Source organism: Rattus rattus, chromosome 11 (genome assembly GCF_011064425.1).
Source record: "Rattus rattus isolate New Zealand chromosome 11, Rrattus_CSIRO_v1, whole genome shotgun sequence".
Taxonomy (NCBI): Eukaryota; Metazoa; Chordata; class Mammalia; order Rodentia; family Muridae; genus Rattus; species Rattus rattus.
Window position 1 is genome coordinate 91,393,648 of NC_046164.1, and position 26,846 is coordinate 91,420,493.

At 41.3% G+C, this 26,846-nt stretch overlaps 1 protein-coding gene across 1 annotated transcript in view; it reads right to left on the reverse strand.

The window, feature by feature from the left end:
- The window catches only part of Vrk2 (VRK serine/threonine kinase 2), a 118,066-nt gene extending 104,722 nt beyond the window's left edge, over positions 1-13,344 (reverse strand). The window contains exons 1-2 of the mRNA XM_032916446.1: positions 13,262-13,344; positions 9,619-9,759 (exon numbers count right to left, since the gene is read on the reverse strand). Coding sequence (XP_032772337.1) covers positions 9,619-9,754 — 136 coding nt within the window. The 5' untranslated portion in view covers positions 9,755-9,759; positions 13,262-13,344. The remainder of the gene's footprint in view (positions 1-9,618; positions 9,760-13,261) is intronic.
- Positions 13,345-26,846: the final 13,502 nt, after the last annotated feature.

The window sequence follows — 26,846 nt, forward strand, 5'->3', positions numbered from 1 at the left end:
CTTGCCTCTCAGTGTTCTATTCTGAGCTAGTCAAACAAGTGGAAGCAGGCCTGCTGGGCTCAATAATACTGCCTCTCGTATTTAAATACTCTCTTTCACTTGGATTGCAAATTAAAGACAGTCTCCTGAACACTGACATATTTCCAATGCCTGACTTCACAACTCGTGTTGATTTTCCTCCACTGTTTTGCCTCTGTGTGTGTCAACTTTGGCCTCCTTTTCTTGCTCCCCTAAGGCACTGCTGTCTCTTTGAAGCCTTTGTCAGCTTGGTATGAAAAAAAAAAAAAGTACATTAAACCTCGTGACTAATTATACAGTTAGAAAATTCTGAATCTCAAATATAAGGTACCTATGCTTGGAAACTGTAACATAAGCTTCTGACTGAGGGATTTATGCACAGTCAGACTTGTTCACAGACTTGGGTTAAAAGATTCCAGGGCTAGGGATGTAGCTCAGTGGTAGAGTGCCTGTGTGGCCTGTGAAAGGCATGTTGGATTCCCAGCACCAGACAAAAGGGGGGAGAAGGGGGCAAGAATAGTTTATTTTCTGTTAAAGTTACTGGCGCTCACACATTCCATGCCTAGTAGAGAGCTGACCCAACAGGAAAGGTCAGACATAAATAGGGTGTCCTGGCTTATAAAATCCACTTCAATTAAATAATGCCCAGTAGAACTAGGTTTTCTTTGTTTGTTCATTTGGTGGTGGTGGTGGTTGTGGTGGTGGTGGTGGTGGTGGTGGTTATAAAAGGAAATTGATTTGGCAGGAAGGGGACCTAGAGAAGAAGGTAAAGGCAGAGAAAGAAGGGTATAGAAGGACAGGTAGAGAGGAGAGAGGAGGAGAGAAAGAGAAAGAGGCTGGCTGGGGACACGTGGGGAAGAGAGGGGAGTCAGAGAGAGTAGATGGACAGAGAGAGAATGAAATGTTTTATTATAAACACAGAAATGCTTAGATTTAATACAGTGGCCATTTTTTAAATCCCTGAATATTATTCATTAGCAGAGGAGATATTTCCCAATAAATCTATGGTTAAGTACATGGTATCTAATATCTTAAAGGTACATTTGGGAAAAATAAACATCTGCTACTCTTACCCCAAACTACCTAAAATATACAAAATACTGTCTCAAAATATGAAATTACAATGTCTCACACATAGACCACACATTGTACTAAAAACAAAGAAAAGAAATCCCACAAAATTTAGTACTTTTTTTTAATAAACTTTTCTATTTTTTCCCATAAAAAAAATCATTTATTAGGGGCCTGGAGAGATGGTTCAGAGGTTAAGAACATTGGGTTTTCTTCCAAAGGACCTGGGTTCTATTCCCAGCACCCACATCGCTGTTCACAACATCTGTAATTCCATTTCCAGGGGATCTGATACACTCACCCAGACATACATACAGGAAGAACATTGATGCACATAAAATGAAAATAAGTTGTTTTTTTAAATCTTTTTTAATAACTGTGACCTGCAAGACCATATTTCTACACCCTGAGAGTGCCAATTAGGACAGCACAATGTGGTATAGGGGGAGAGTGGCCGGTCGCACGCATGAAGGTCTGAAAAGTCGGTACATGTGAATAATTACTTTGTTCCCATTGTACGGCCACAATTGGCAAGTCTTGGTTCTCTCCTGCTTGTTTCCACTTCATTAAGATTTCCAGTCAGCTGGCCCCAGCAACTGGCCTTCTTGGTTCCAATGCTGCAAGTCTAGGTCCTTGGCTGGCTAGAAGCTGGGGACCTTTGCTGTGAGACCAAGTCTCCTCTTTCTCTCACTGTACCGCACGTGGTTACCAAACGCATTGGTGAACAGCAGGACACCACCATGCCAGTGCTCCAGGATGCCCAGCCATGACTGGGTTAGGGACAACCAGCCCAATCGCTGTGCAAGCATGTTTCCGAATGGAAGGGGAACGCTAAGTCATAAATTCTCGCCTCTTCAGAACTGGTCACAGTACCTGAGCAGAACAGGTTGGATTAAGGTCTGCACAAAGCCAGAGTGTAGACTTTCATTGCCTTTGTTGGCTCGTGCCATTTCTTTAATTAATGTCACTTTCTCTGGTTTAATATCAGAGCGAGTGACAAGAGAGCTTCTGCATGAATTGTGTTTTCCGAGGACTGCATGGCACACTCTCCTGCAGTCTGACAGAGGGACGTGCCAGCTTTGCTTGGCAGTCACAATGCACCAGCTTTAGTTTTAGGAGTTTAATTTGTGGCAGTTATATGTTTTGAATACGTTGAAGTATTCACAACGGTCTCGTGGAATCTGTTCCATAGATAAAGTTACACAGTGGAAAAGCAAAAGCAAGGGTTATAATGTGATTAGCAAAGCTGCTCGTGGCCACAGCTGGCCTTCCAGGCACGGCTATAAATTTACGAGTGCTTAGGAAACAGGAGTTAAATGATCACAGGCGCGAGGCCCTCTCTTCCTGGTGTGGGGGCAGTTCTGTGGTGGGTGTGAGACAATCATAAGGAATACGATGTTTAGAACTCAATTTGATGCAAAATCCATTATTCAAGAAGCAAAGTTTATATACATGATAGACATGCAAGGAAGCGAAAGTAAGAATAGGATGTTTAGTTACTTATGTATTAGGTTGGTCCTAACATTTCTGTAACCTACGTTGTTATTGATAATAGGAAAAAAAACTCAGAAAGATTTCTGCAGTGAGGGGAAAGGACTCAACTTTTCTGTGTCAGGCTGGACGGCTCTGAAGGTTTCCATTTGGAGTTTTCCCTTCATCCTTCCTCTGTACACTCCTGTGAAGCACCACCAGCTCCGGCTGGAACAGCTACCACCATGAGTTCTTCTAAACTTCGCCTGCCCTTTCTAAATTTAGGGTTCTTTACAGCAGCGGGTTGAAGATGTGGCTTTGATTGCACCTGGCTCCGCTGGAGAACAGAAATATTCATCTTTACTGAGCGCACGCTGCTTAAGTGCTGGAGGGACTTGCAGGGGACTCACTCTCCTCTGAAACTTCATTACAATACTTTCTCTTCCCCACATGAACCAGCAATTCTCATTCACCAAAGACAGGATTTTGCCTGACACCACCACAGGAGTTCCTGTTTGACTTTCAAAATTAATCAACCTCTAAGCTGGAGTAGAAATGGCATGTCCTTTAACCTTAAGCACAAAAAAACTCTCAACAGACTGCAGTTTTTATATCCCTGGATGGGAGTTTGGGCCCCTGATACTTAAACTTGATTCACATACTGGGTTTCTGGCACATCTTTGCCCATACCCATCTGCTAGCTTGGCACAGCGCCCATTCAGAAGGTGTGATGCCAGTTTCAATAGGGCATAGGTGCCAATCAAAGATGGGTTTGGAGGGGCAGCATGCAGAACGCAGTGAAAGTCAGTTCTTCTGCCAGGAGATCCTCCTGTTATCGTCTAATGCCAATGAAGGGCCACATGCTTCACTGCCTGGGATCACACTGCATCTGTAGATGCTTCTGGCCTTCAGCGGATGTCTTTCCGCAACATCATTTCTCTGGATTGGAGTTGCTAAGGAAAGCTCAACCTACCTGGCTGTCATTTGTGAAGAAACAGTGCACATCCCTAACGACTGTGTGGAAACTTGCTGAGCTTCCTATCTCTCCTCCCAAAGTGGTCTTTGACACAGAGTACCTATACAGTGCTCAAGCAAAACACAGTCCATGGGACAGAGAGATAAGAGGCGAACCTTCAGAAGTATAATTATGAATCCAAACATGGAAGCAGTGTGCACTTCACAAGCACCTTTGTATCATTACATGTGGGAACTGCCCCGATCTTAGAAGCCAGTTTCTAGTGAAATCTCACTCCGAGTTTTAAAGTTACTCAGATTTATTCTTTTCTAATTTGTTTGATATACATGGACACCCCTGGGTCTTAAAGGAAAGAATGTTCCTCATACTATTATTCTTCTCCTCCCTTCTCCACAGAAACAGAACCTAAAACACTTCAGAAGCAGAAGTCCATCCATATTTCATAAGGAAGCCAGGAGCTCTTGAACGTAGAGAATTCCTTTATTGTGTGGCAATAGAGGTCAGCTCATTTCATAAAGAAGAAACTTCCCCACAGCAGTTGAGTTTCAAATTGAGAGAGAGAGAGAGAGAGAGAGAGAGAGAGAGAGAGAGAGAGAGAGAGAACACCTTGACTAGTGCTAAGAGCAGTAAGGCAGTTACAGGGTAGTGGAAGGGACAAAATACATAATGTGGGGCAGAAACAGAGAACTTAAGAACTGTCCCATGAGGCAAGATCTGATAGTTAAATGGAGACGTGCAATATAAAATAGATTGTTTTAAAGTCAGGTATATTTTTAAAAAGTAAAACACAAATGAGGGCTAAGCCTTGCAAGAATTCCTCCCCTTCTTTTCTATAAACAGAACAAAAGCTTTCTCAATTACTTGGAGTTTTTATCTGAGAGAGTAATGAACAGCACTGTTTGATATAAACTCAAGGCAAACATCCTATTGAAGGCACTTAAAAAATACCTTCTAGAGATTTTTACTTATCTATGTATCAAACACATCTAACAAATAAATAAAAACAGGGATACTCTTTCAAATTTATATATCTTACCTATGCCTTCACTGGGAACTAGATTACTGTATAAATAATAAATAATTACTGTATAACTGCTATTATACTCTCTAAAACAAATTATCCTTCTTTTCTATTATTGTCATTTTCATAAGACCAACTGCCATCTACAAAAAACATCGCAAAAAATAACATTTAAAATTGCTACTAGTGTCATGACTGGACTGTCCCAAATATTATTGTGCATACCTTTAAAAAAATAAATAAATCAACTGCAACAAAGTAAATAATAAACAACAACACAATCTTCTACATCTTTATAAGTAGAAATAGTTCCTCACTAGTAAATAAGTTAAGTTTGATAACTTCTAAAATTCACCCCCCCCAAAAGTATTTTCTGTTTCTGAAGTGCCAAGTCAGGAAAATGTAAAAGCAATAAGGAAAAGCTCCAAAATGCACTCTACTAAGCCTGAACATTTACTCTGAATAATGGTCCTTAAGATTAATTCCCCGTGACCAACTTTAGTTATAAGAGACAATGATATCAATTTTATGTCAATGTCAATAAAGCATGGGCACATTCTTTTAGAGAAGTGGTTCTCAACCTGTGGGTTGGAAGGGGGCGGTTATCAAATCTTTTACAGGGGTCATCTAAGACCACCGGAAAACGGATTCTTATGATTCATAACAGTAGCAAAATTAGAGTTATGACACAGCAGAGAAGGTAATTTTATGGCTGAGCGTTACCACATGGCGAACTATATCACTGCTTTAGAGAATGACATAGGCGTTACCTTACACAGGTCTTTGTGTCTAAAAAGAACTCCTCTGTGACTACAGACTACATGGTGGGTGACATCTACAGTTACAGCAGAGAACACAGCAAACACTGTGTGGGCCAAGTCCTACAGCCTCAGCCCCTCCAACAATGAACCATTTACCCCAGAGCTTTGCTTTTCTAAATTTTCATTCATTTTTGGCCACCAATTCCCTTCATATCTGAAGCAAACAGGTAGTAGCCTAAATGGAAATGGTCATCATGCCCTGGGCCCCTCTAGAAAATGTGAAAGGGAACAGACACAGAGTGGTAAATAGAGCATACGGCACCTGTGAACGGTCTCTGTGTTCTTAGTTTTATAGCACAAGGAGCTAAATCCACCACAATTCAAGGCAGAAGAAACAGAGAAGCCCTCCAATGAAGGTCTCTCCCTAATGCATCATGGCACCAGACATTTAGAATGTAAAATCCTAAATAAATTCTACTTATCAACCGTCTACTAGGTTCCAAACTCTTTAAAAACGTCTCATTTAATCCTCACAATTATTCTTCCAATTGCATAGACTAGAAACAAACATTCCAGAGGATTAGTAAGGTGGCAGCCACTTGATCTGCCAGTGACTTAGTGGCAAGTCAGAATTCAACCCAGGTTTCCCCCACTCGGGAAATTTTTGTTCCTATTATGCAGGTCTCCCTTGGGTGAATGGCTTCCATGTTTTATGAAGCATTAAAGGGAATTCAAGCCTTCAGTTCTCTCTTTCCCTGGAGTTTTGGAAACTTTTTTGCTCATTTGGTACTAAAATTACAGCAACTTTCCCACTCCCTAACCAGTCTCCTTCCCTCCCGCTTTCATATACAAAGAGAGAGCACAGACTTTGTTCTCATATTCAGACTTTTCTCTTCCTTCTTATGACTATTGCTACGAATGCTACAGGCACATTATCTCTCCAAGTCAAGAGTAAACACAGACTCCTCTGCCCCTTCCCCTTTGCTCCAAGTTGCTGATTACCAACAGGCCTGGGCTATTGATCTCAAAGCTAGAGGACAGTTGTACATGCACAATGAGGCAGCCTGAGCAGCTAGTTTCTACTCAGCCTTAGGCAACAAATGCTGATAAAGTGTCTGCCAAAGCCGTGTGTCTGGGAAGAATGTCTGAAAAGAATCATTGGACATGGTTATTTTAAAAAATGCTTCAATTTAAGTGCTTTGTGATATATATGCAGGACATGAAGAGAACTATGATAAAACCCCAGAACTAGAGGGCTTCTCCAGGAGCTGCTTATTGGTCAAGATAATCAGTGAAAACTGACACTAATAAAGTTAAGCTGATTTTGTGATTAGCTGCACCCCATAGATAGAGTCACATACTTCTGAAGAATGAAGCTCGCTCTCTCTGTCTCTGTCTCTGTCTCTGTCTCTGTCTCTGTCTCTCTCTCTCTCTTTCTCTCTCTCTCACACACACACACACACACACACACACACACAGTCCTTACCCAATGAGGAATACTTGCTAGGATACACCTTTCCGAAATTCAGATAGTGGGAGGGGATATCACCCAACATGCTGAAAACCACCCTGTAAAACAGATTTTATGGGCTGGAGAGATGGCTCAGCGGTTAAGAGCACTGACTGCTCTTCCAGAGGTCCTGAGGTCAATTCCCAGCAACCACGTGGTGGCTCACAACCATCTGTAATGGGATCCGATGCTTTATTCTAGTATGTCGGAAGAGAGTGACAATGTACTCCTATACATAAATAAATAAATAAACCTAAAAAAAAAAACAGATTTTATTTGGGCAGTAACAATCAGAAAACAAAAATTAAAAAGGCATGTAACTTGTACTTCAGACTTAAAGTATGTTCTGCATTTGAAAACGGATATCCATCACTCCAACACATGGAGAGTCTCCCTCTATGGCTGGAGCCAAACATAAGTCGTGTATATAAAGGTGATACTGAATCCCCAACTTATACCCGAATTCAAATAAACTCAAATAAATATTTACATTATAGGAAGTGAAAAGGAGTAAGACCATTACAGTAAAAACTCTTCTCTAGTTCTTTGAAATTACTCAAGTAATCCAGAAGAAAATCAAATGTGAGGTAGGCTGTAGATCAAGGTCACAGTCACATTAGCAGCAACTGATTCAACATTAGTTTTTACTATAGTCACAACAGTCTACCAGAGATCTTAACTCGCGGCTAAGAAAAGAGCTCACTAACCCAAGGTTCAGATAGCACTTGGTAATTCCACTCCTCTGAGCGCCAGGCCCTCACTAGACACATGGCTGCCTTTCTTACTAGCCAGGTATGACACTGGGCTCTTCGTTCTAGATTTTTGAAGACTTGCTTCTACCCAGATGTAAAGCATTTCACTACTTTTATATGAACACACTAAAATGAAATCTTTTGGATATGTTAAATTGAATAATGCCTATTATTAAAATGAATTTCACCTGTTTCTCTTAATTTTTTAAATGCGGTTCTTCCATATTTTCAAACTATGTAGATGGGTCCCATTAGGTTTCTATCGCAGAGTGTTGCCTGCCTGCGGAACTCAATCTAGCACTCGAGCTTACGGGGTTCTGTTTTGTGGTGAGACAGACTGTAGCTCTGCATGGTCTTCAATCCAGAATGAGTGGCCACAGCTCCCAAAGGCTGGGGACCGCAGGGATGAGGCACCACACAGGGCCACTCTTTAAATTGGGAATCGGCTCTGTACTCAGCCCACAAAACATTCTTCTTGTGATCTTGTTTTTGCAATTATATTAGACACAAGTAATAGGGAGGCAGCTGCTTATTTACTGAATTTCTCTCATTCATGAAGACTGTAGCAAGGTATGGCAGTTTATACCTGTAGGCCCAGCCCAGAGGAGAAGGAACGGGAGGAGCAGAAGTTCAAGGGTAGCCTAGCTATTTAAGACTGTTTCAAAATAAATACAAAAGGCAAAACATCAATATTAATATCTGAATCATCCATGATTCAGAAACATGTTTGTTTGACAAGGAACCCAGAATTCCCCAAAAAGAGATCCTATTTTATTTGTTTTGAGATTTTGATATTTTTGGTCTGATTTTTATTTTTTGGGTGGGGGTATCTTTTGGGTTTTTGTCCCTAGGTTTTTTTTGGGGGGGTTAGGGGATTCCTCCTGGGGGGGGGTGGGTTGTTTGTTTGATTGTTTTGAACTAGTATTCCTAAGTAGCCCTGATTGGCCTAGAACTTAGGGCATATACCAAGCTGACCTTGACTCGACCTTTCAAATGAGATTACAAGAATAAGACACCATGTCCAAGCCCCAAAGATGTCTACAACAGAGACAGATTGAAGGCTCTAGGGTAAATGAATATATGTAAGAGATTCTTATGTTGTAATTTTTGTTTGGGGTGAGAGGTGCTGAAAATCACGTTATCCAAGATCTTTCATGACGTAAACTCAAAACCCAGTTTATTCTTCTCTAATCACCAATATTTTATTCATCAAACCCAGCCATCTTCCCCATCCCACCACAGCATAGATATTCCTAAATGGTCTCTTTAAATTCAGCATAATTTCTAAATATTTAGATGCAGTGTAGAAGCGCACGCAAGTAGGGTTCCCTACCCATCATAAAGCATGGAAGCATCTACTTTGTCAGTTTTCCCAGGGACAACACAACCAGTAAACTACAGTCACACGAGAGAAGTGTGTTCACACCATGTAGAAGATGCCTTCAGTCATTAAGTTTAAGTTAATGTAAAACCCTAGCATTGCCTAGACAATAGTTATCAGGATCAAAAAGTAGGGAGGAGAGGTATAGCACAGCAGGAGAAAGCACTTTCTCTAAGAGTATGGCCACCTACCTGAGTTGGTATCCCAGAACCCACATAAAGGTGGTAGGAGAAAAACAAGGTTGCCCCTGACCACCACAGGTGCCCTACAATGTGCCCTACATATATCATACACATAATATAGCAAGTACCTTTTAAAAAGAATCACAAAATATTTATATTTACACGGTTGTTGTTTATGAGCTATAAAAATGAAGTGGTTTCAGGAAAACAAGTTCTCGAAAAGAAAATTTGTATTCTGTCTGGCAGATTGTGCAATTATGCTCTGAAGAGACGTTTAAAAGTTACTGGGGAAAGAAGATGAACAGGGAACATGTTATGTCAGTTATAGCTTGAACTAAACCTCAACTATCTTCAAATTACTTTTCAAAAAAAAATCTATGAATTCTGTTATTTCAGTTAGCTCTTAAAATACCATTGTTACCATAGTTACAATGATCACAGACATAATTAGACTTGGCGAATTAGTCATACTTTACCTAAGTATATCAGCCCAAACCCTCCGGAGCCGATCATCTTGCCCAGTGCCCACTGGTTTCCTTCCACATCATCCAGAATTTTGCCTTCTGGAAGTGGAACCGGAAGCTTGTATTTCTCTTTTCTTCTCGGTGCCATGGCATCTACGGCAGAGAATGAGATCAACAGTTAAACTCCAGCATTGAAACTCATTTCTCCCAATGTCTTTCCCAGAATTAAGATTAGGATACTGAAGCCAATTCCAACTGGAGAAGACATCCACAATATTCAAGTTAAAAATTCAGATACTTTGAAACCTAAGAGATACTGGCATGCATATATATATATATATATATATATATATATATATATATATATGTATATATATATATATACACACACATATATATTAATATATACATAATATATGCAATACTCTTTTAGAAGATCTGGGTTCAGTTCCCAGTGCCCCTGGCAGCTTACAACCCCCTATAATTCCAGCTTTGCGGCTTGATTTATTTAACCTCTTCTACTGACACCTGTATATACACACACACACATACACACACACACACACACACACACACACACACGCACTCACACAATTAAAAATTAATTTCTTAAAAAATAAAAATATCTGTTTCACTTAAAGCGATACCGCAAAATTCCATGTAGGGGTTTATTGATATTTAGCAACACCACAGAATAGTAATGTTGCTAAATATATATATAATATATACAGAAATAGTTTTTCATACACATGTAAATACTCTATTTGTTGAGAATCCTGTGTTGATGTGAGGTTATTAGAGAGTGCAGCTTTAAGTTCAAAGGTCAGACATTACGACCACCAAGCAAAACACCTGGGAATGACTTCAATGAGCAAGGATTTCCATGGCTAGCTAATCTGGCATATCAGACCACTGACTAGTTCAGGTTATTTCTGGCTTTCTGACCCTCCCTCTTACCCACTCCATCAATGTGAGAACAGCTTTGCCTTAGAGATTACAGCTCCACAGACAACAGGAATTCCATATTCCATAAGAACACCACACAAATTTAATTATCATTATATAGAAATTAAGCAAATTAGTAATGTGATTTTTTTAGGTTGGCCAAGAACCTTCTAGGGTATATATAATTAATATCAGAATATAGTACTACCTGAGGACCCAGCTGTACCACGCCTGGGCATATACCCAAAAGATGCTCCAACATTTAACAAGGACACATGCTCCACTATGTTTATAGCAACCTTATTTATAATAGCCAGAAGTTGGAAAGAACTTGGATGCCTTTCAACAGACTAATGGATACAGAAAATGTGGTACATCTACACAATTGAGTACTACTCAGCTATCAAAAACAATGACTTCATGAAATTCATAGACAAATGGATGGACCTAGAAAATATCATTCTGTGTGAGGTAACCCAATCACAAAAGAACACACATGGTATGCACTCATTGATAAGTGGATATTAGCCCAGAAGCTGAGAATACCCAAGATACCATTGACAGACCACATGAAGCTCAAGAAGAAGGAAAACCAAAGTGTGGATACTTTGGTCCTTCTTAAAAGAGGGAACAAACTATTCACAGGAGGAAATACGGAGACAAAGTGTGGAGCAGAGACTAAAGGAAAGGCCAGGGGTTGGGGATTTAGCTCAGTGGTAGAGCGCTTGCCTAGTAAGCGCAAGGCCCTGGGTTCGGTCCCCAGCTCCAAAAAAAGAGAAAAAAGAAAAAAGAAAAAAAGAAAAAAGAAAAAAAAGGAGTGAAGGAAAGGCCATCCAGAGTCTGCCCTACCTGGGGATCCATTCCACATGCTGTCACCAAACCCAGACACTATTGCTAATGCCAAGAAGTGCAGGCCGACAAGAGCCTGATATAGCTGTCTCCCAAAGGGCTCTACCAGAGCCTGGCAAATACAGAGGTGAATGCTAGCAGCAAACCATTGGACTGAGCACGGGGAAGTTAGAGAAAGGATTGAGGTAGCTCAAGGAGTTTGCAACCTGATAGGAAGAACAACAATACCAAGCCCCAAGAGCTCCCAGGGACTAAACCACCAATCAGAGTACACATGGAGACAGACCCAGGGCTCCAGCTGTATATGTAGCAGAGGATGGGCCTTGTCTGGCATCAATGGGAGGCAAGGCCCTTGGTCCTGTGTAGGCTTGATACCCCAGTGTAGGGGAATGCTAGGGCAGGGAGGCAGGGGTGGGGGGGTGGGGAACACCCACATAGAAGCAGGGGAAGGGGGTATGGGAGAGGGAGTTTTGGAGGGGAAACTGGGAAAGGGGATAGCATGAAATGTTAATAAAGAAAATATCCAATAAAAGAAAAAAAGAAATATCAGAATGCTTGAAACGTGAAAGTAACCATGGTCCGCTTAGTATTTCTAGACAAAAACAACAATAACAAAAAAAAAAAAAAAAAAAACCTGGTAAGTTCTGCTTTAATTTAGTTTCTATAGCTGTGATGAACACCACGGCTAAACCAACTTGGGAATTACTTCATATAATTTACAATATAACTTAAAGGGGAATGGGACAAGGAGCTTAAAGCAGGTATTCCGGGCAGATACTGAAGCCCCCACTGCAGAGCCCTGCTTAATGGCTTCTAGGCATCTAACTGGCTCAGCCAGCTTGGCTTTTTTATCCAAACCAGGCCCAAGGCTGGCACTGCTAACCTGGGCTCTCCCCTATCAATCACTCCAACAGATCTGCCATTTGAATTAGAAATAAATTTGTGTGGCCTTCTTATGGAATGTGGCTGTTATCTGTAGAGCTGTGGTCTCTAAAGCGAAGCTGTTCTCACCTTGATGGGAGTGGCTAAGAGGAAGGGTCAGAAAGCCAGAAATAACCTGATATGCCAGATTAGCAAGCCTAATGAAAATCCTTCCTCATTGAAGTCATCCCCAGGCGTTTAGCTTGGTGGTCATAGTGTCTGACCTCTGAATTTAAAGCTGTACCCTTCCCCAGTCACTAACAGCCTCGCATTAATCTCAACATTCAACATGTGTCCCTCTTCCCAGATGGCCCTCGAGGGAGACAAGTTGGTAACACCAGCAAAACCTAACCAGGACAAATGCTTTCAAGAAAATTATTCATAAATACAGACACGGTACAAAATGTTTCTCTTAAGCTTCCCGTCTATGCTTGAGTGGAGTTTTCCCTCCTTCACTTATTGAACCCAGTGAGTGCCTCTGAGGCCGCTGAAGCTCCACTCCTGGCTGAACAAAGCCCCGAGGAGAGCGGGAAATCTGAACGGAGAACAACTGGGCCGCGGAACTGGAGGAGGAGGTGATTCACCGAGTCCCCTCAACCCGGCAGTATGTCGGGCGACCACGTGAAAGTTGTTGGCTAAAGTCGGCGAGTCTCCCTAGAACAACTTCTGAGCGGGACAGATAAAAAGATAAAAAGTTAGGGGGACTCGCTGGCTCTGGGGTGACGCTCGCCCAGTTCAGACGATCCCTCCCGGGGCGGAGAGGAGCGGCGGCCGGGTCCCGGGGATGGCAGTCGCGGACTCTGCAGAAGCGCCTGCCAGTTTCCGGGACGAGTCGGTCCCGGGGTCCCGGGCTGAGGACTGGACCTGCACCCGGCCTGGACCACGCCGCAGCCACCCGCCGGGCACCGAGCCTCGGAGCAGGTATGGAGGGAAGACTGACCTGCCGTCTGAGTCCCCGCAGCACCGGTCTCCACGGCCAGGCGGGGCCGAGGCCTCGCAGCCGGGCGGGCCGCGCCAGGCACCTCCCAGGGGCCGGGCGAGCCTGTGGGCCGCCTCCTGGCAGCCAGCCCCTCGGAGCCCTGAGCCTGGCAGAGGCCGCCCTTGAAAGGCTGGGTGGATGGGCCGTACTGAGAGAGTTTTTCTGACCCTGCCAAGGCCTGCCTAAAGAGCCATCTTATTAACTTGGGGTGGGGAGTAAGCAGGGCCAGAGTTTACAAAGTCAAAACTTCAGCGTAGCTGTCCTGAGTACCAAACCCTTCCAAACTGACCAGATCCTTACCAACAGCTCGCCCACTGGGTACCCAGACAGCCCCCTGAGACAGGGAGGGCCTGTTTTTGGACAGGTCACTAGCAAGCGAACTAGGATTAGTTCTGCCATTTAATACTTAGATAATGTTTAAAGCAAAATCTGGCTAGTACATTACTACCTTCCCATCTGTAAAATGGAAACGATTAGTTAAGTTTTAAGGTTACTAAGTATATTTAAGTTCTTTGAAGATACACAGTGGGTTTATAATTTAGAGCAAACAAAACCACTCCTCATAAAATAACTGTTCAAACAGTACTTAAGTTTCTTACCTAAAAACACTCAATAATTGCCCAGATGAAAAATACTGAAAGGAAAAAAGCCATTCCCTCTGTGAAGGCTACAGTTGTGTTTTAAGTCACTATATTTTAATTACTATACTTTAAGAGATCTATAAAACAAACAAACAAACAAAAAAATACCTCTAACTTGTAAGCCCTACTTGCTCAAGATAACTTCTAGGAATGCTGGGGGTGGTTGCTCATGAAAGATAACAAGTTTGGTTGCCCCAACTGCACAGGAAGTGCTTGATCACATGTAGGTGGGCGGTCCATGGGCAGGAAGTCAATCAGGATGAATGCTTGCCCCTGATTTGACAAAGGCAGGAAGTATATGTCCTTGTGGGGTTTGCCTTCATAAGCCCCTGACAAATTTGATTTGAGCCATACTCTGTGAATCCTAGGTATAGACCTGGCCAGTGTCCACCGTTCCTGGCCAGTATTTAATAAGGCTCGTTTCAAGAGTGAATCAAAAATCGTGGTAGTGGTTTTATTCTTGCCTGGTGGTGTTAATATCTCTTTGTAAATTTGGTGAAATAAGGAAATGAGACTTTTATCAAACTCCAAAAAATGGTAGACAGCATTGAAGCTATTTCTTAAAAGAACTAGTTGATCTGGGTATAAAAACATTTTTAAAACAAATTCTGTACACAGGGGTGTAGCTTCGTTGGTAGCGTGTGTCTGACCTGTAGGAAGCCCTCAATAAAATCCCCAGCACATAAAAAAGCTCCATGGCACAGGCCTCTGACCCAAACACATTTTGCGGTGGAACACAAGAGAGCTGTACGGTACTTCCTTAGATAGGAAGTTACTGTACAGAGAGTAAGGTGGGAAGGTGGGTTTGACAGGAACAGAGACAAGGGGAATCACTGAAGCTCATTGACCTACCACCCTTGCCTTAGAGATGATCCTCAGGTTCAGTGAGATTCTCTCTCTCTCTCTCTCTCTCTCTCTCTCTCTCTCTCTCTCTCTCTCCCCGTGTGTGTGTGTGTGTGTGTGTGTGTGAGAGAGAGAGAGAGAGAACATGTAAACTATCCCGTGTTGGAAAGGATGTAGAGGAAATGGAGCTTTTTTATATACTACTTATCCAGACAATTTGTCAGGCTCTGACTTAGCAAGCCCCCATCTTGTCCATAAGAATATATTCTAAGATTCCCAGGGAATATCTACAACTATAGATAGAACCAAACATTACATATTAGACGATAAGTTTCTGCATTACTGTAAGGTCATTTCGGGGGCAAAATAACTTGTATTTTACCTATGAAGAGTTGAACTTATAAATTAAACATAGTCAGAGGTGAACTATAATTAATAGTAGGTCGGTTATAAAGATAAATCTCAAGGGAAAGTTGTGTGAACATGATTGTATTAGTACATGTCTCTTGTTGTGATAAAACACCGCGACCGAAGGCCACTTAAGGAAGAGAGGGTTTATTTTTGGTTCATGGCTCCAGAGGGATGAGTCTATGGTGGCAGAACAAACAACGTGGCGGCAGCTATGGCAGCAGGAACAGCAAGCTGAGAGCTCACATTTTGAACTACAAGCAGAAAAGAGAGAAAGCCAACGGAAGACGGAAGAAGGCCTTTTAATCTCCAGTGACATGCTATATCTAGGCAGGTAGATATAGTATAACCGACCAAACCTTCCCAGACAATGCCAGCCATTGGACACCAAGTGTTTAAATGCCTGAGGCTGTCTGGGACATTTCTTATTCAAACTAATACAAAGTATCTTATTGTATCATAATCACACTACTTGTGATAATATGGGGTGACACATGTCTATGTGATGAGACAAAATTAGGTGACTAGTATGGGACGTGACATATATAAGAGTGGCATATTCATTTGAACACAAACTGTAATCTCTCAGTAGTCAACAGGGAAACCCCGGTGGTACTGAATGACTGACACAAGCAGAAAGTACAAAGTGAATATGTGAGACAAAAGAAGGGCTAAAGCTCTAAAGGTAACGGGACAAGACTCCATCACACAACTCAGTTTTGGAATGTTGTATCTCATAACACGGGATCATGGCTGGTGGCAAATAACTAACGCCGTATAAAGTGAAATAAGGTACCAGTGGAACACTAAGTATGTGACTTCACGTGCATGCTCCCCGACTTTTCAAGAGAAATGGTACTGATGCGAGAGCTCAGTGGTTAGAAGAGAATATGGCTCTTGGGGAGGAGCCAAGTTCCCAGTACCCATGCTAAGAAGCTCACACTCACTACCTGTAACTCCAGCTTCAAGGAATCGGAGTTTCTCTTCTGGTCTCTACGGACTGCACTCACACCTTCACCTACTCACACAGATATACATTTATAAACACATACTTAAATAAAATAAATCCTATGGAAAAGAGACGTATATATAGTCCTATATCGACACAAACGCATGCATACAAATGTTGATCAGCATAGAAGCCCCAAACTCCAATCGAATTCCCGTGACTTAGTGGGAGGATAAACTACATGCAACATGGATCTTACATGATGAAATATCACCCAGTGATAAAAGGGAGCAAAGCAGTGATCAAAGCATCAACCTGGTTGAGGAGATTCAGGCAGCTAAAGGAGCTTCGTGGACTAATGGAAATGTTTTGAGTTGTGCTTACGTAATTATAACCTTGCCAAAATCCTAATTGTAAGCTTAAAATTGAGGCATTATAAACCCAATTTAAAAGAAGAAATGACACAAGAACAGGATGGAGGAAAACAGTGTCCTTGAACCTACAACCTCTGCTAACCCTCCAGCAGAACACATTTCTGTCCAACACGAGCTGTCAATGGTCCCTATCAGTTAAGCCACTGAGCCTTGGGTTTTATCTTCCTTGAAGCCAGAAACCTTCCTAGCATCGCAATGAAGTTGCAAGTCTCGTAGATGCTGATGACTTTCGAATGGTAATGAATTCGTACCAAATACAGGCAGGAACAGTAGTACAGGTAAACCTACACTGAGAATGCTTCCCGAGTGTTAGGATTTAGTGCCGAGTTTTAGGATTCAGAACATATGGCTGCGTGTATGTTTCAAGACGAAAACTGACAGGATATAGGAATACAAATTTTGGAACTAGTGAAAGAACATCTTCTGAGTGAATGTGATGAGAAACAAGAAAGAAAGGAATCTAGACTCGAAAGCACCCAAGTCTGAGTCATGGGGTGGGGGGGGGGAGAAAAGGTTAGGAAAATTTGGATTTCAAACAAAGCTATTTTGATAGATCTTAGGAGCTCTGAGTAATTTGCCACCAACACACAAAAAGGCTTTCCTGGTTGTGTGCCAGCTCTTAGGTGTGGTGAGTGTTCTGGTTTCCGAAGAGGTAGGTGTTGTAAAATGCTTATAGCACCTCAAAGGAATAAAAAAAAAAAAAGCATTTAATAAGAGCACTTTACATGCCCAAGATCATTTAAAATCAATTACAGTGTTAAAGATGTTGCCCAGACAAAACATTTAGGGAGAAAAAAACATTCTTTGTTATGTAGTGTGATAAAAAGGAGACTACTTTAATGAAAAATACCTTGCTTGCCAAAGAGCTTGGTTTTGTTTTATAAAATCAGAAGTCTATTTACAACTCCTAAACCCACAATCCCTGGAGAGCTAAGCAATTGCTGACATAGAAATTTTGAAAACAATGTAATTCAAGTAATTAGAATCCAAGCCTGTCAGACATCTATCTATGTCATCTGATCTGTTTGCACAGGAGATGCTGTAGTTGGGAGGAAATGTCTCAAAGGTTCATGTAAAGGTTCTTTCAGGCTTGCTCCCTGGCTTCTGGGGCTTTTGAGAAGTAATTGGCCCAGCAAGATGTGAACTTTGTCAATGTATTAATCCACTGATGAGTTCCTACTCAAATGAATTTCGGAAAGTTGGACCTAGTTGGAGAAAATCAGTAACAAGGAACATGCCTTTTAAGGTGTCTCTTGGCCCTAGACCTTTCTCTCTTTGCTTTCTAGCTGCCACGAGATGAGCAACTTGATCTGCCTCACGTCCTTCCTACCTTAATGTTCTATCTTAACAGAGTCCCAAAATCACAGAGGCTTTGTGCCCTCTGAACTGGCGAAGCAAGTAATTTTGCTCACTAAGTTGATTTCCCCGGCTGTTTTGTCAGAGTTATAGAAATTTGACTAAATGTGACCACTGTAAAATATGGCTATCACCATCCAAAAGACATGATTATTGACTGTGTATATAATTTAAAATGTCGTCTTTTGAGGCTGGATCTAAGTTCAGTTCTTAGCATCAAATTCCAGTGGCTCCCAACTGCCCATAACTGCTGGTTCGGGGATCAGATACCTCTTCTTAACTCTTTGTGCTCCTGCAGACACACACACACACACACACACACACACACACACACACACACACTTTAAAACAAATAAAGTGTCATTTGTTTGTATGTCACAGGCTCAGTAAAGTCTTTTTCAGAGACTTTTATTTTGTAGAATTTAGATGCAAAATATATGTTAAATTCTCAAGTGTAATAAAATTCAACATTTTACTAGCTAATATCTTACCCTGTCTATTTCCCCAATACAAACATCATTAAAAGTTAACAATATGACTATATTTATACTTTAATTCCCTTCCTCCCCCAATACTATACCTGTAATGGTCAAAAGCTTGAGCTGAAAAGAGAGGGAGGCAAGCTGGCTTGATCATTGCATGCGCATGTGTGTATTCAGTTGATGTTGAGTTGATTATCTGCCTAAAGACCAGCAAAAGACAGTTTACATGTCAAGGGAGCTCTCTCTGTAAATTGTCTTTCATGCATTGGCATTCCCATCCTCTAAGAGACCTGGGAAGAATGTTCTATTCCCTAAGAATGCCTAGCCATTCCAACAACTTAAGATATAACCCTACAGAAACCTCATCATCTTCTCTCCTGACAATAGACTTTTTCCGGGACATCTACCGCTGAGGCTGAGACTGTGGAGGAAGGTTCCGGGTGTGAACTGATAGTCATCTTCTTCCACGAAGCTCCATTTCTGTTGCTCTGCAGTATGCAAAGTGTTAATGGATTTCCATGTTTAGAACCCTTAAAGCCCCCTCCTGAGCTGTGCACTGTACGGAAAGCAAGGTTTCTCCTATCCACTGGAGCTCTGTCTCAGTGACTCATTTCTTTCTCACCGGGACTCACAAAGGTTATAGTGAAACAAGTTTGTACAGGTTTTCTCTAAGTCTCACTGTCAAGTTCAGGACTTGATGATGCAGTGAAAGGCTAATGTGCACATAATACCAATTATTGAGTGGTCCCTTGTTCATTTACACACGGCAAAGCTACTGATGGAATCCGGATGTCTTCGCTCTCAGTCTTCTTGATAAAGAGCCATTGTTATTTTAGGCAAAATCATCATACTTCTTAGATATCTTTATTATAAATACGTACATTCATAAATGTTTGGGGAAATGTGAAGGAGTAATAGATACAAGAAGGTGTTAGGGCTTCCAAAGAAAAGCATTCAAAGATGACTTCTGTGAACTCTGTGAGTGTATCTGGCACTTGCTGTTTTCTTCCTCTTATCCCAGAGGCTGTAGATTATCAGTTTTTCATGGCTGTCCTCATACACATGATGCCTTTATTCTGCTTCTTTCAGTTAACCTTGTGACAACCATGTATCTTCCCAGTCTTGTACTGTTCTTCTCACTGCCAAACGCGTCATCTCCCATTCCTGAGTCGTTAAAAGGCACATCATGTAAGACAAGGTCAGGAAGGCGGGGAGTTTATGTAGAAATAAAGAGGACCTTAGAAGGAAGGCTAAAGCCTGGACGGGAGGTGTCGAACTGGAATTCTCGAAACTGGGGAGGCTGAGGCAGGAGGATGAAGGATTCAGGCCAGCCTGGGTTACATAGCAAATTCAAGGTTCACTGGGCCTCATCAAAAAAATAAAAGTCTGACACTGTTGCTCAGTGTCTGAGCCCTTATTCAGCATGCGGCACAAGCCCTGAGTTCAGTCTCTAGTAACACACACACACACACACACACACACACACACACACACACACCACCACCACCACCACCTATAAAAGGTAGATAGAAGCGGGAAAGACAAGTTTTCTGTCCAGATGGGTGGGTGTAGGGCAGGCAGAGGAATATAGAGGACCATGACACCATGACTGATTTTGTGGAGAGGAAGTGCCCCAGGCTTGGATGACTGGAAGCAAGGTGCAGTTATCATGCATGGTGTTTCCAGCTCTCCCTGGCTTCAGGAGTTCTTAGACTCTTATCCTACTCTGAAAGGCTTCAAAATGAGGACGTGACCTCTTTGGAATTATGCAGATTACATAATAGGAGGTGTTTGACATGCATTTCCTTCTATATGAATAGGACAAGACTTGCTTTGCACATCTTGGTTTTGTCAGGTAAAAGCATGTTGGCCTTCCCAAGTCACCATCAACACCTAAAACATTTACCACATTTTAGCTTTAAACATTCTCTATTCTTCTAAAACATGGATGGATCCTAGTTCAGCTAACTCCTTTTGGATGACTATTTAGTTATTTTCAACTTCATTAAGATTTTGGAAAGCAGGAGTTTCTCAGCACGTCTCCAGCACTGCCAGTAATAGTTTCACATTCTGTAGGCACTGGAAAATTAAACCAAGAAAACACAAACAGGACCTACACCTTTTTTTTTTTTTTTTTTTTTTTTTTTCGGAGCTGGGGACCGAACCCAGGGCCTTGCGCTTCCTAGGTAAGCGCTCTACCGCTGAGCTAAATCCCCAGCCCGACCTACACCTTTTTATGCCCTTTGTTCTGTGTTTTTGCTTATTCTTACCTACATGAGATCGAAGAGAAAGGAATTTTAAAAAATCAAAGAATACTGAACTTGGGGGGCTCATATGCCATCTAAACCAAGATGGAAAAATAACTGAATAGAGGAATAGAGGCCTAAAGATTCCCGGGTGCAGCAAATTATGGTAAAGTAACTAGGAAATGCGTAATAGTTACAAGTTAATCAGTGTGGCTTGTTAAAACCACAACTCATCTTTTCTTGTTAGATTTATTTACTTTATGTATATGAATGTTTAAGCTGTTCGTGTGCATTTGCCCAGAGGTCAGAAAAGGGCATTGGATGCCCTGGAATTGAAATTACTGGTGACTATGAGTCACCATGTGGGTGCTTAGAAGTAGACCCACAGCAAGAACTGTTCTTAACCACCCAGCCATGTCTTCAACCTCTAAAGTCATTTTTTTTTTCTTACTGAAGAAAGAGAGCTTCATGCATAAACTTATGTTGCTTTCCCATTGGGAAAATTCTACCCTGCTTTTATGCAGAAAAGCAGTCTGGGGGATTCAGAGAATGCTCTTATATCTTCTCTTTGTCAACTGTTTTCATCTCGCAATAACCTTCATGCCCAAACAATTTATTCTGAAATGTCATATTCTGCTTCCCAACTGGCCTGTAGTAAAGGAAGTTAAACAACTTCAAGAAAGAAGGGGACATGGTAGAAATTTGACATTTTTGACTGTCTGTCTTACTCTTATGTTACTATATAAAATACACTGGTATAGACAACTTAAGGAAGGCAGGAAGTGAGGTGGAGAGATGGCTCAGTGGTTAAGCACACAGGCTGTTCTTCCAGAGGCCCTGAGTTCAATTCTCAGCAACCATATGTTGGCTCACAACCTTCTGTAATAGAACCTGATTCCCTATTCTCGTATGCATGAAAACAGGGCATTATATATATATAATATATATATATATTATATATATATTAAACAAGTACATGTTTTTTTAAGCAAGGAAGGAAAAAGAAGGATTCTTTATGATTCACAGTTACAAGGTTCATTCCATCACTGTGGGGAAGTAATGGCGCCAGGAGTGGGAGGTAGCTGTTCATATTCACATCCACGGTCAGGAAGGGGATGAAAATGAATATTCTGTTCAGCTACCTTTAACCTTTTTATGCAGTCCAGGACCCAAACCCAGGGAATGGTGTGCATGTTCCTCCCTCACATTATCCAATAAAGACAATCCTTCTCGGGCATGCACAGAATGTAATCTAATCTAGATGATCCCCAGGGTAAGCTCAAAGACTTGTCTTTTGGGTGATTCTAGACCCTGCCATGTTAGCAATCAACATAAACCATCAAAGGGTACCTCTGTTCATCAAGTTTGTCCTGTAACTATAGCTTCTTCATTTTTAGCCTAAGACCCAGGGTGCTTGTTTTGTTTTTGTCATTATTTTCTTTAGGTTCTGCCTATGGGAGCCTTGGGCCCTCCTGGACTCTTGAGTATTCTGTGCCTTTATCTTCAAGAACAGTTTGTGTCATTAAATAACAGGAGAGAAGTCAAGATGGGTTAGGCAAGACAGGCCAGAATTTCTTTTCTTTGCTTTTTGATAAAGTAAAACGTTGTTATAAAAAGATACCTGGCTACCAACCACAAGAACAACAACAAAAAATCATTCAGCAAACAACTTAACTTTCTTAATGCTGAGAATACCCTTGAGTAGGAATGTGGACCCCTTTTCAAATGTTCAGTTTGAAAACATGTAGTTTGACCGCTCTCCCTCATAAACACTTTTCTTATTCTTTAAACTCCATGTTTTGTCTATGCAAATATTTACGAAGCAAGAAGCAAAATGGCTTCTGCTTTCCCGTTGCCACCACGTACACACAGAGTATGGACAGATCAGGTTCAAGCTTTATCCTCAGTTTCTGCAGACTTTGCCCCCAAGTTATCTAAACTAAAATAATGAGGCTGTTAGGTGCGTGGTAACAAATCTGATGACATCAGAGATTTTGCAATTCAACAAAAACATAAAAATCTAGTATCTCATTGTTGCCATTCTTGCTTTAAGTACTTAGTAGCATCATGCTGCTGATATATAAACTGCTGTAAATCGAATAGACTGATTTAATCATTTCAGAGTTCTTTCAGATACCACTACATACAGCATGGGTGTCAGCTGGATCAGGAAGGGTAACTGATTGTCAGTGTGCAAACCCCAAGCCTCAGAAATAATGGACACACACTGAGCTACATACTATTTTGATGATAGAAGTCTTTATAATATATGTAAATATTCATGGTTTGTTTAACATATTTCTTCCCTATACAAGTTTATATAATTTTATTGGTGTGAAATTGAGAAGAACATAGACAGCAGACAAGATCTTGACACTGATCAACCTGGGTGTGCTGGCTGGTGTCATAACAACTTGACACACAAGCTAGAGATATCTGAAAGGAGCGAACCTCAACTGAGAAAATGCTTCCATAAGAGCAGGTTGTAAGGCATTTTCTTAACTAGTGATCCAGGGGAGAGGACCCAGCCATTGTGGGTGGAGCCACCCCTAGGCTAGTGGTCCTGGGTTCTGTGAGAGTGCAGGCTGAGGAAGCCAGTAAGCAGCATGACGCCATCACTCTGCGTCACTCCTGCCTCCTGGTTCCAGCTCTGTTCCTGCCCTGGCTTTATTCAGTGACCGACTACAGTGTGGAATGTGAGCCCAATTAAACCCTTTCCTCCCAGACTTGCTTTTTGGTCATAATGTTTCAACATAGCAATAGAAACACTACTAAGACACTATATCATGAGATACGGAATAGACTAAGGAGAGTAGCTTAAGAACTTGGTTTAGTGGGGTTGGGGATTTAGCTCAGTGGTAGAGCGCTTGCCTAGCAAGTGCAAGCCCTGGATTTGGTCCTCAGCTCCGGGAAAAAACAAAAACAAAAAAATCTTGGTTTAGACCTTGGAAGTGTTCCACTTGCTCCCACAAACTACAGGAGCATTATCTACACACAAAGACATTAATGATAGTCCTATGCTAATTACTTTAATGTCATTTGACCATAAGACTTGATAAGGATTTTCTAGTTTGGGTTCATAAATTGAGAATTTAGTCCATCAGGTATGACAAAGCTGCCCAGTTCACACGTGGTGCTGGAAGAAAAAGAGAATTCAGTGTAGCTCCATTTCTCTTTCACTTCCTTTCCTTGCGTCTGCGTCCCTTGGCCATGGGATGGTGCAGATCATGGTCACAGTTGCTCTTTCCTCCTTGGTTAACACACACACACACACACACACACACACACACAAAACACACACACACACACACAAACACACACACACACACACACCATACATGCACACACACATATACATGGACACAACACACACACACACACACACACACACACACACACACACACACACACACATACACCATCAGACCCAAGGTGTAAGGTGTACGCCATCTCCTAGGGGACTCTAAAGCCCTTCAATTTGACATGAAGATTAACTATTGCATGTACATGGTCCTCTTACCACATTTATTAGTTAACAGGGAAGATGACTTCATACTACATGGAATGCAGACAGTTTATAATCTTTTCAAAAATAGAGTCCCAAAGTAATATTGTTATACCAAATATACTCCCTTTATTTCATTCAAAGGACTATACAGTGTTGGTCGTGTTCTACTTTCTGCTTACCAGTTATATTCAGTTACAAAAAGTGTATAATTGGTAACAGGTCAGGAAGCAACTCTATACAAGAATGTCTCAGTTCTGGAAAAACAAGTGTTACATCTCAGGCAAATAATGCCAGCAATGCTTTTCTTCAAGAGGATTTAGTAGAATACTTAAAGTCCGTGTCATGGACAAAGCCGATAACTAGTAATGGAAGGTTCTCCTTCCAAGACCATTCTCCAGTGATAATTTCACAATAACATGTGTTTATGACACAGTGCTCTCATTTTATTCCTGAAGATTTTACCCACCTCTGGGCTCAGGCTTCACCTGATGCTTCTGGAAGCCACATGTGGAAGGCAAGCATTGCAGGACTATTTCATGCCTCACACGGATCCTTTTCTCTTGTAAATAATGAAAATGAAGACTACATAGGCCCCGTTCCTTGCCAGTGACATTGGCAAAGCTGCAGTAGTGTGCTGAAGTATGAACATTCAAGGGCCAACGCCCAGGAGTGAATCAGTAGTGAGGAATTCACACCACGGTGCTGAAGGGTGCTCAGTCAACAGCAGAACAGAAAGATTACTGAACTCGTGTGTGAGATGCTTCTCCTCGGCGGTGTCTGCCTAGTCTTTGAAGGATTATCTCACACACTACATGGATACTTGTGTTTTAATTATATTTAATAATTTCATGGTGAATATTTTTATTCACAACAAAAATAAACTAATAAGTAAATAACAGATAGGAATCAGCACAGGGACAACTATGTAGAGAGAAAATTATCCAAAGCATTGTCCAGTAAAATGTGAGGAAGGTTTTTAACCTCCTGCCACCAAAACTCCATGAATATGTCCAATATAGATTTAAGAAGGGAAACGAATCTGTGCTAGCAACAGAAAATAATACAAATATTGACTATTCACAAGAAATTTAGTCATTTGTGCTGAGACCATTTCACAAATAATAATAATACCAAAGAATGATAAGGACTACCTTTGTTAAATACACTTTTTAAAAAGACATGCACACCTGGATTCAGTAGAGAAAATGCCGACCAAGGAACACTGTCACACCATGAAGTTTGGAGGTGTTAAAACCACAGGGAAACCAGAGGTGTCTCATCACCAGAGGTACAAACTTAAACACCGCTCAAGACATCTGGAGCATGACTGCTACAAGGTCTCATGGAGTGGTGTGCAGGTACAATTGAGACTCATTTCCCATGTCCAGAGAAAGCTATCACACACTGGCAATATCCAGTGTAACTTGCTCAGAGATTTCTGAAAGAATACATATAGTTTTGTTGTTGTTGTTGTTGTTGTTGTTGTTGTTGTTGTTGTTGTTGTTGTTGTTTATTTGGTTGGTTGGTTTTTGTTCTGAGTTGAAAGGTGAAAGATAGTGTTCATGTTCTGACACTGAGGTAGATAGATTAAACAGAAGGTAAGATGAGACATACAGAAAAGTCCAGAAAAGCCAAACAGGTAGAATATTCTCTCAAATATTCCCTAACCTGATCTCTACAAAATACATGTTGTCTGCCTTCTTACAACTTGAGAGGGACTTAAAGCTAGAGAGACAGCTATTAAATCGTTACTGAGAAAAATTATAGCATTCACCAACTTAAACCAGCAGGCTGGGTCAAAGGGAACCTTGGAGGGAACAATATTTAAAATGGGATGTGAATGATTAAGAGTTGTTAGAAGACAGATGGGGGGATTGCAGATATGTGCAAAGGTCCTGAGGAAGAAGGGATACCACACAACAGCACCGAGGGGGTTATCACGCAGCATGGCAAAGTAAGACAAGGAAACTTCTTAGTACTCGGATTTTAGCTTTATTGTTACTCTTCCTCAAACAAGAGATGACAATTCTTGATTATTCTAGCTACTGGGCAGGTAGGGTTTCTATTTAGAGTCGTCAATACTTATAAAAATTTGAATGTATTTATCTGGAATCCCGAGGGACTTGGAAACAACTAAATAATTTATATCCATATAGAGGTTCCTTTAATTTCAGGCTCAAAAGTTACTCTGGAATCCTTGACATTTGGGAACAGACCATAATTTCACCAGTGCATGTTCCTCTTGTATCATTTGATCTACAAGGATACCTTTTAGTAGAAACTCGTACCAAGCTACCCCCAAACCATCTCCATTTCTATTTGGTCTTAAAACATGACTAGGAAACAGAGGCCTCAGTAGAGGACCAACCAACTGGAGAAGTATTACCACACATATGGAAATTCCCTAGAATTTAGAGACTATTTTTCCCTGAAAACTTAACTTTTTTCCATTTAAAATCAAATGTACTACAATAAAAAGAAGCCATTCTAAAAATGTTTGATTTATGTGTTTAGATATCTTTACATAAGAAGCTAAAAATAGATTCATTCATATTCTATGGCTGTTTGACAAACACTGCAGACTCATGCCCTAAATAGTACAGACTTATTCTCTTACACTTTGGGGGATGGGGAGATGGATATCTGAAAACAAAACTCAGTAGCTCCACAATAGGATCC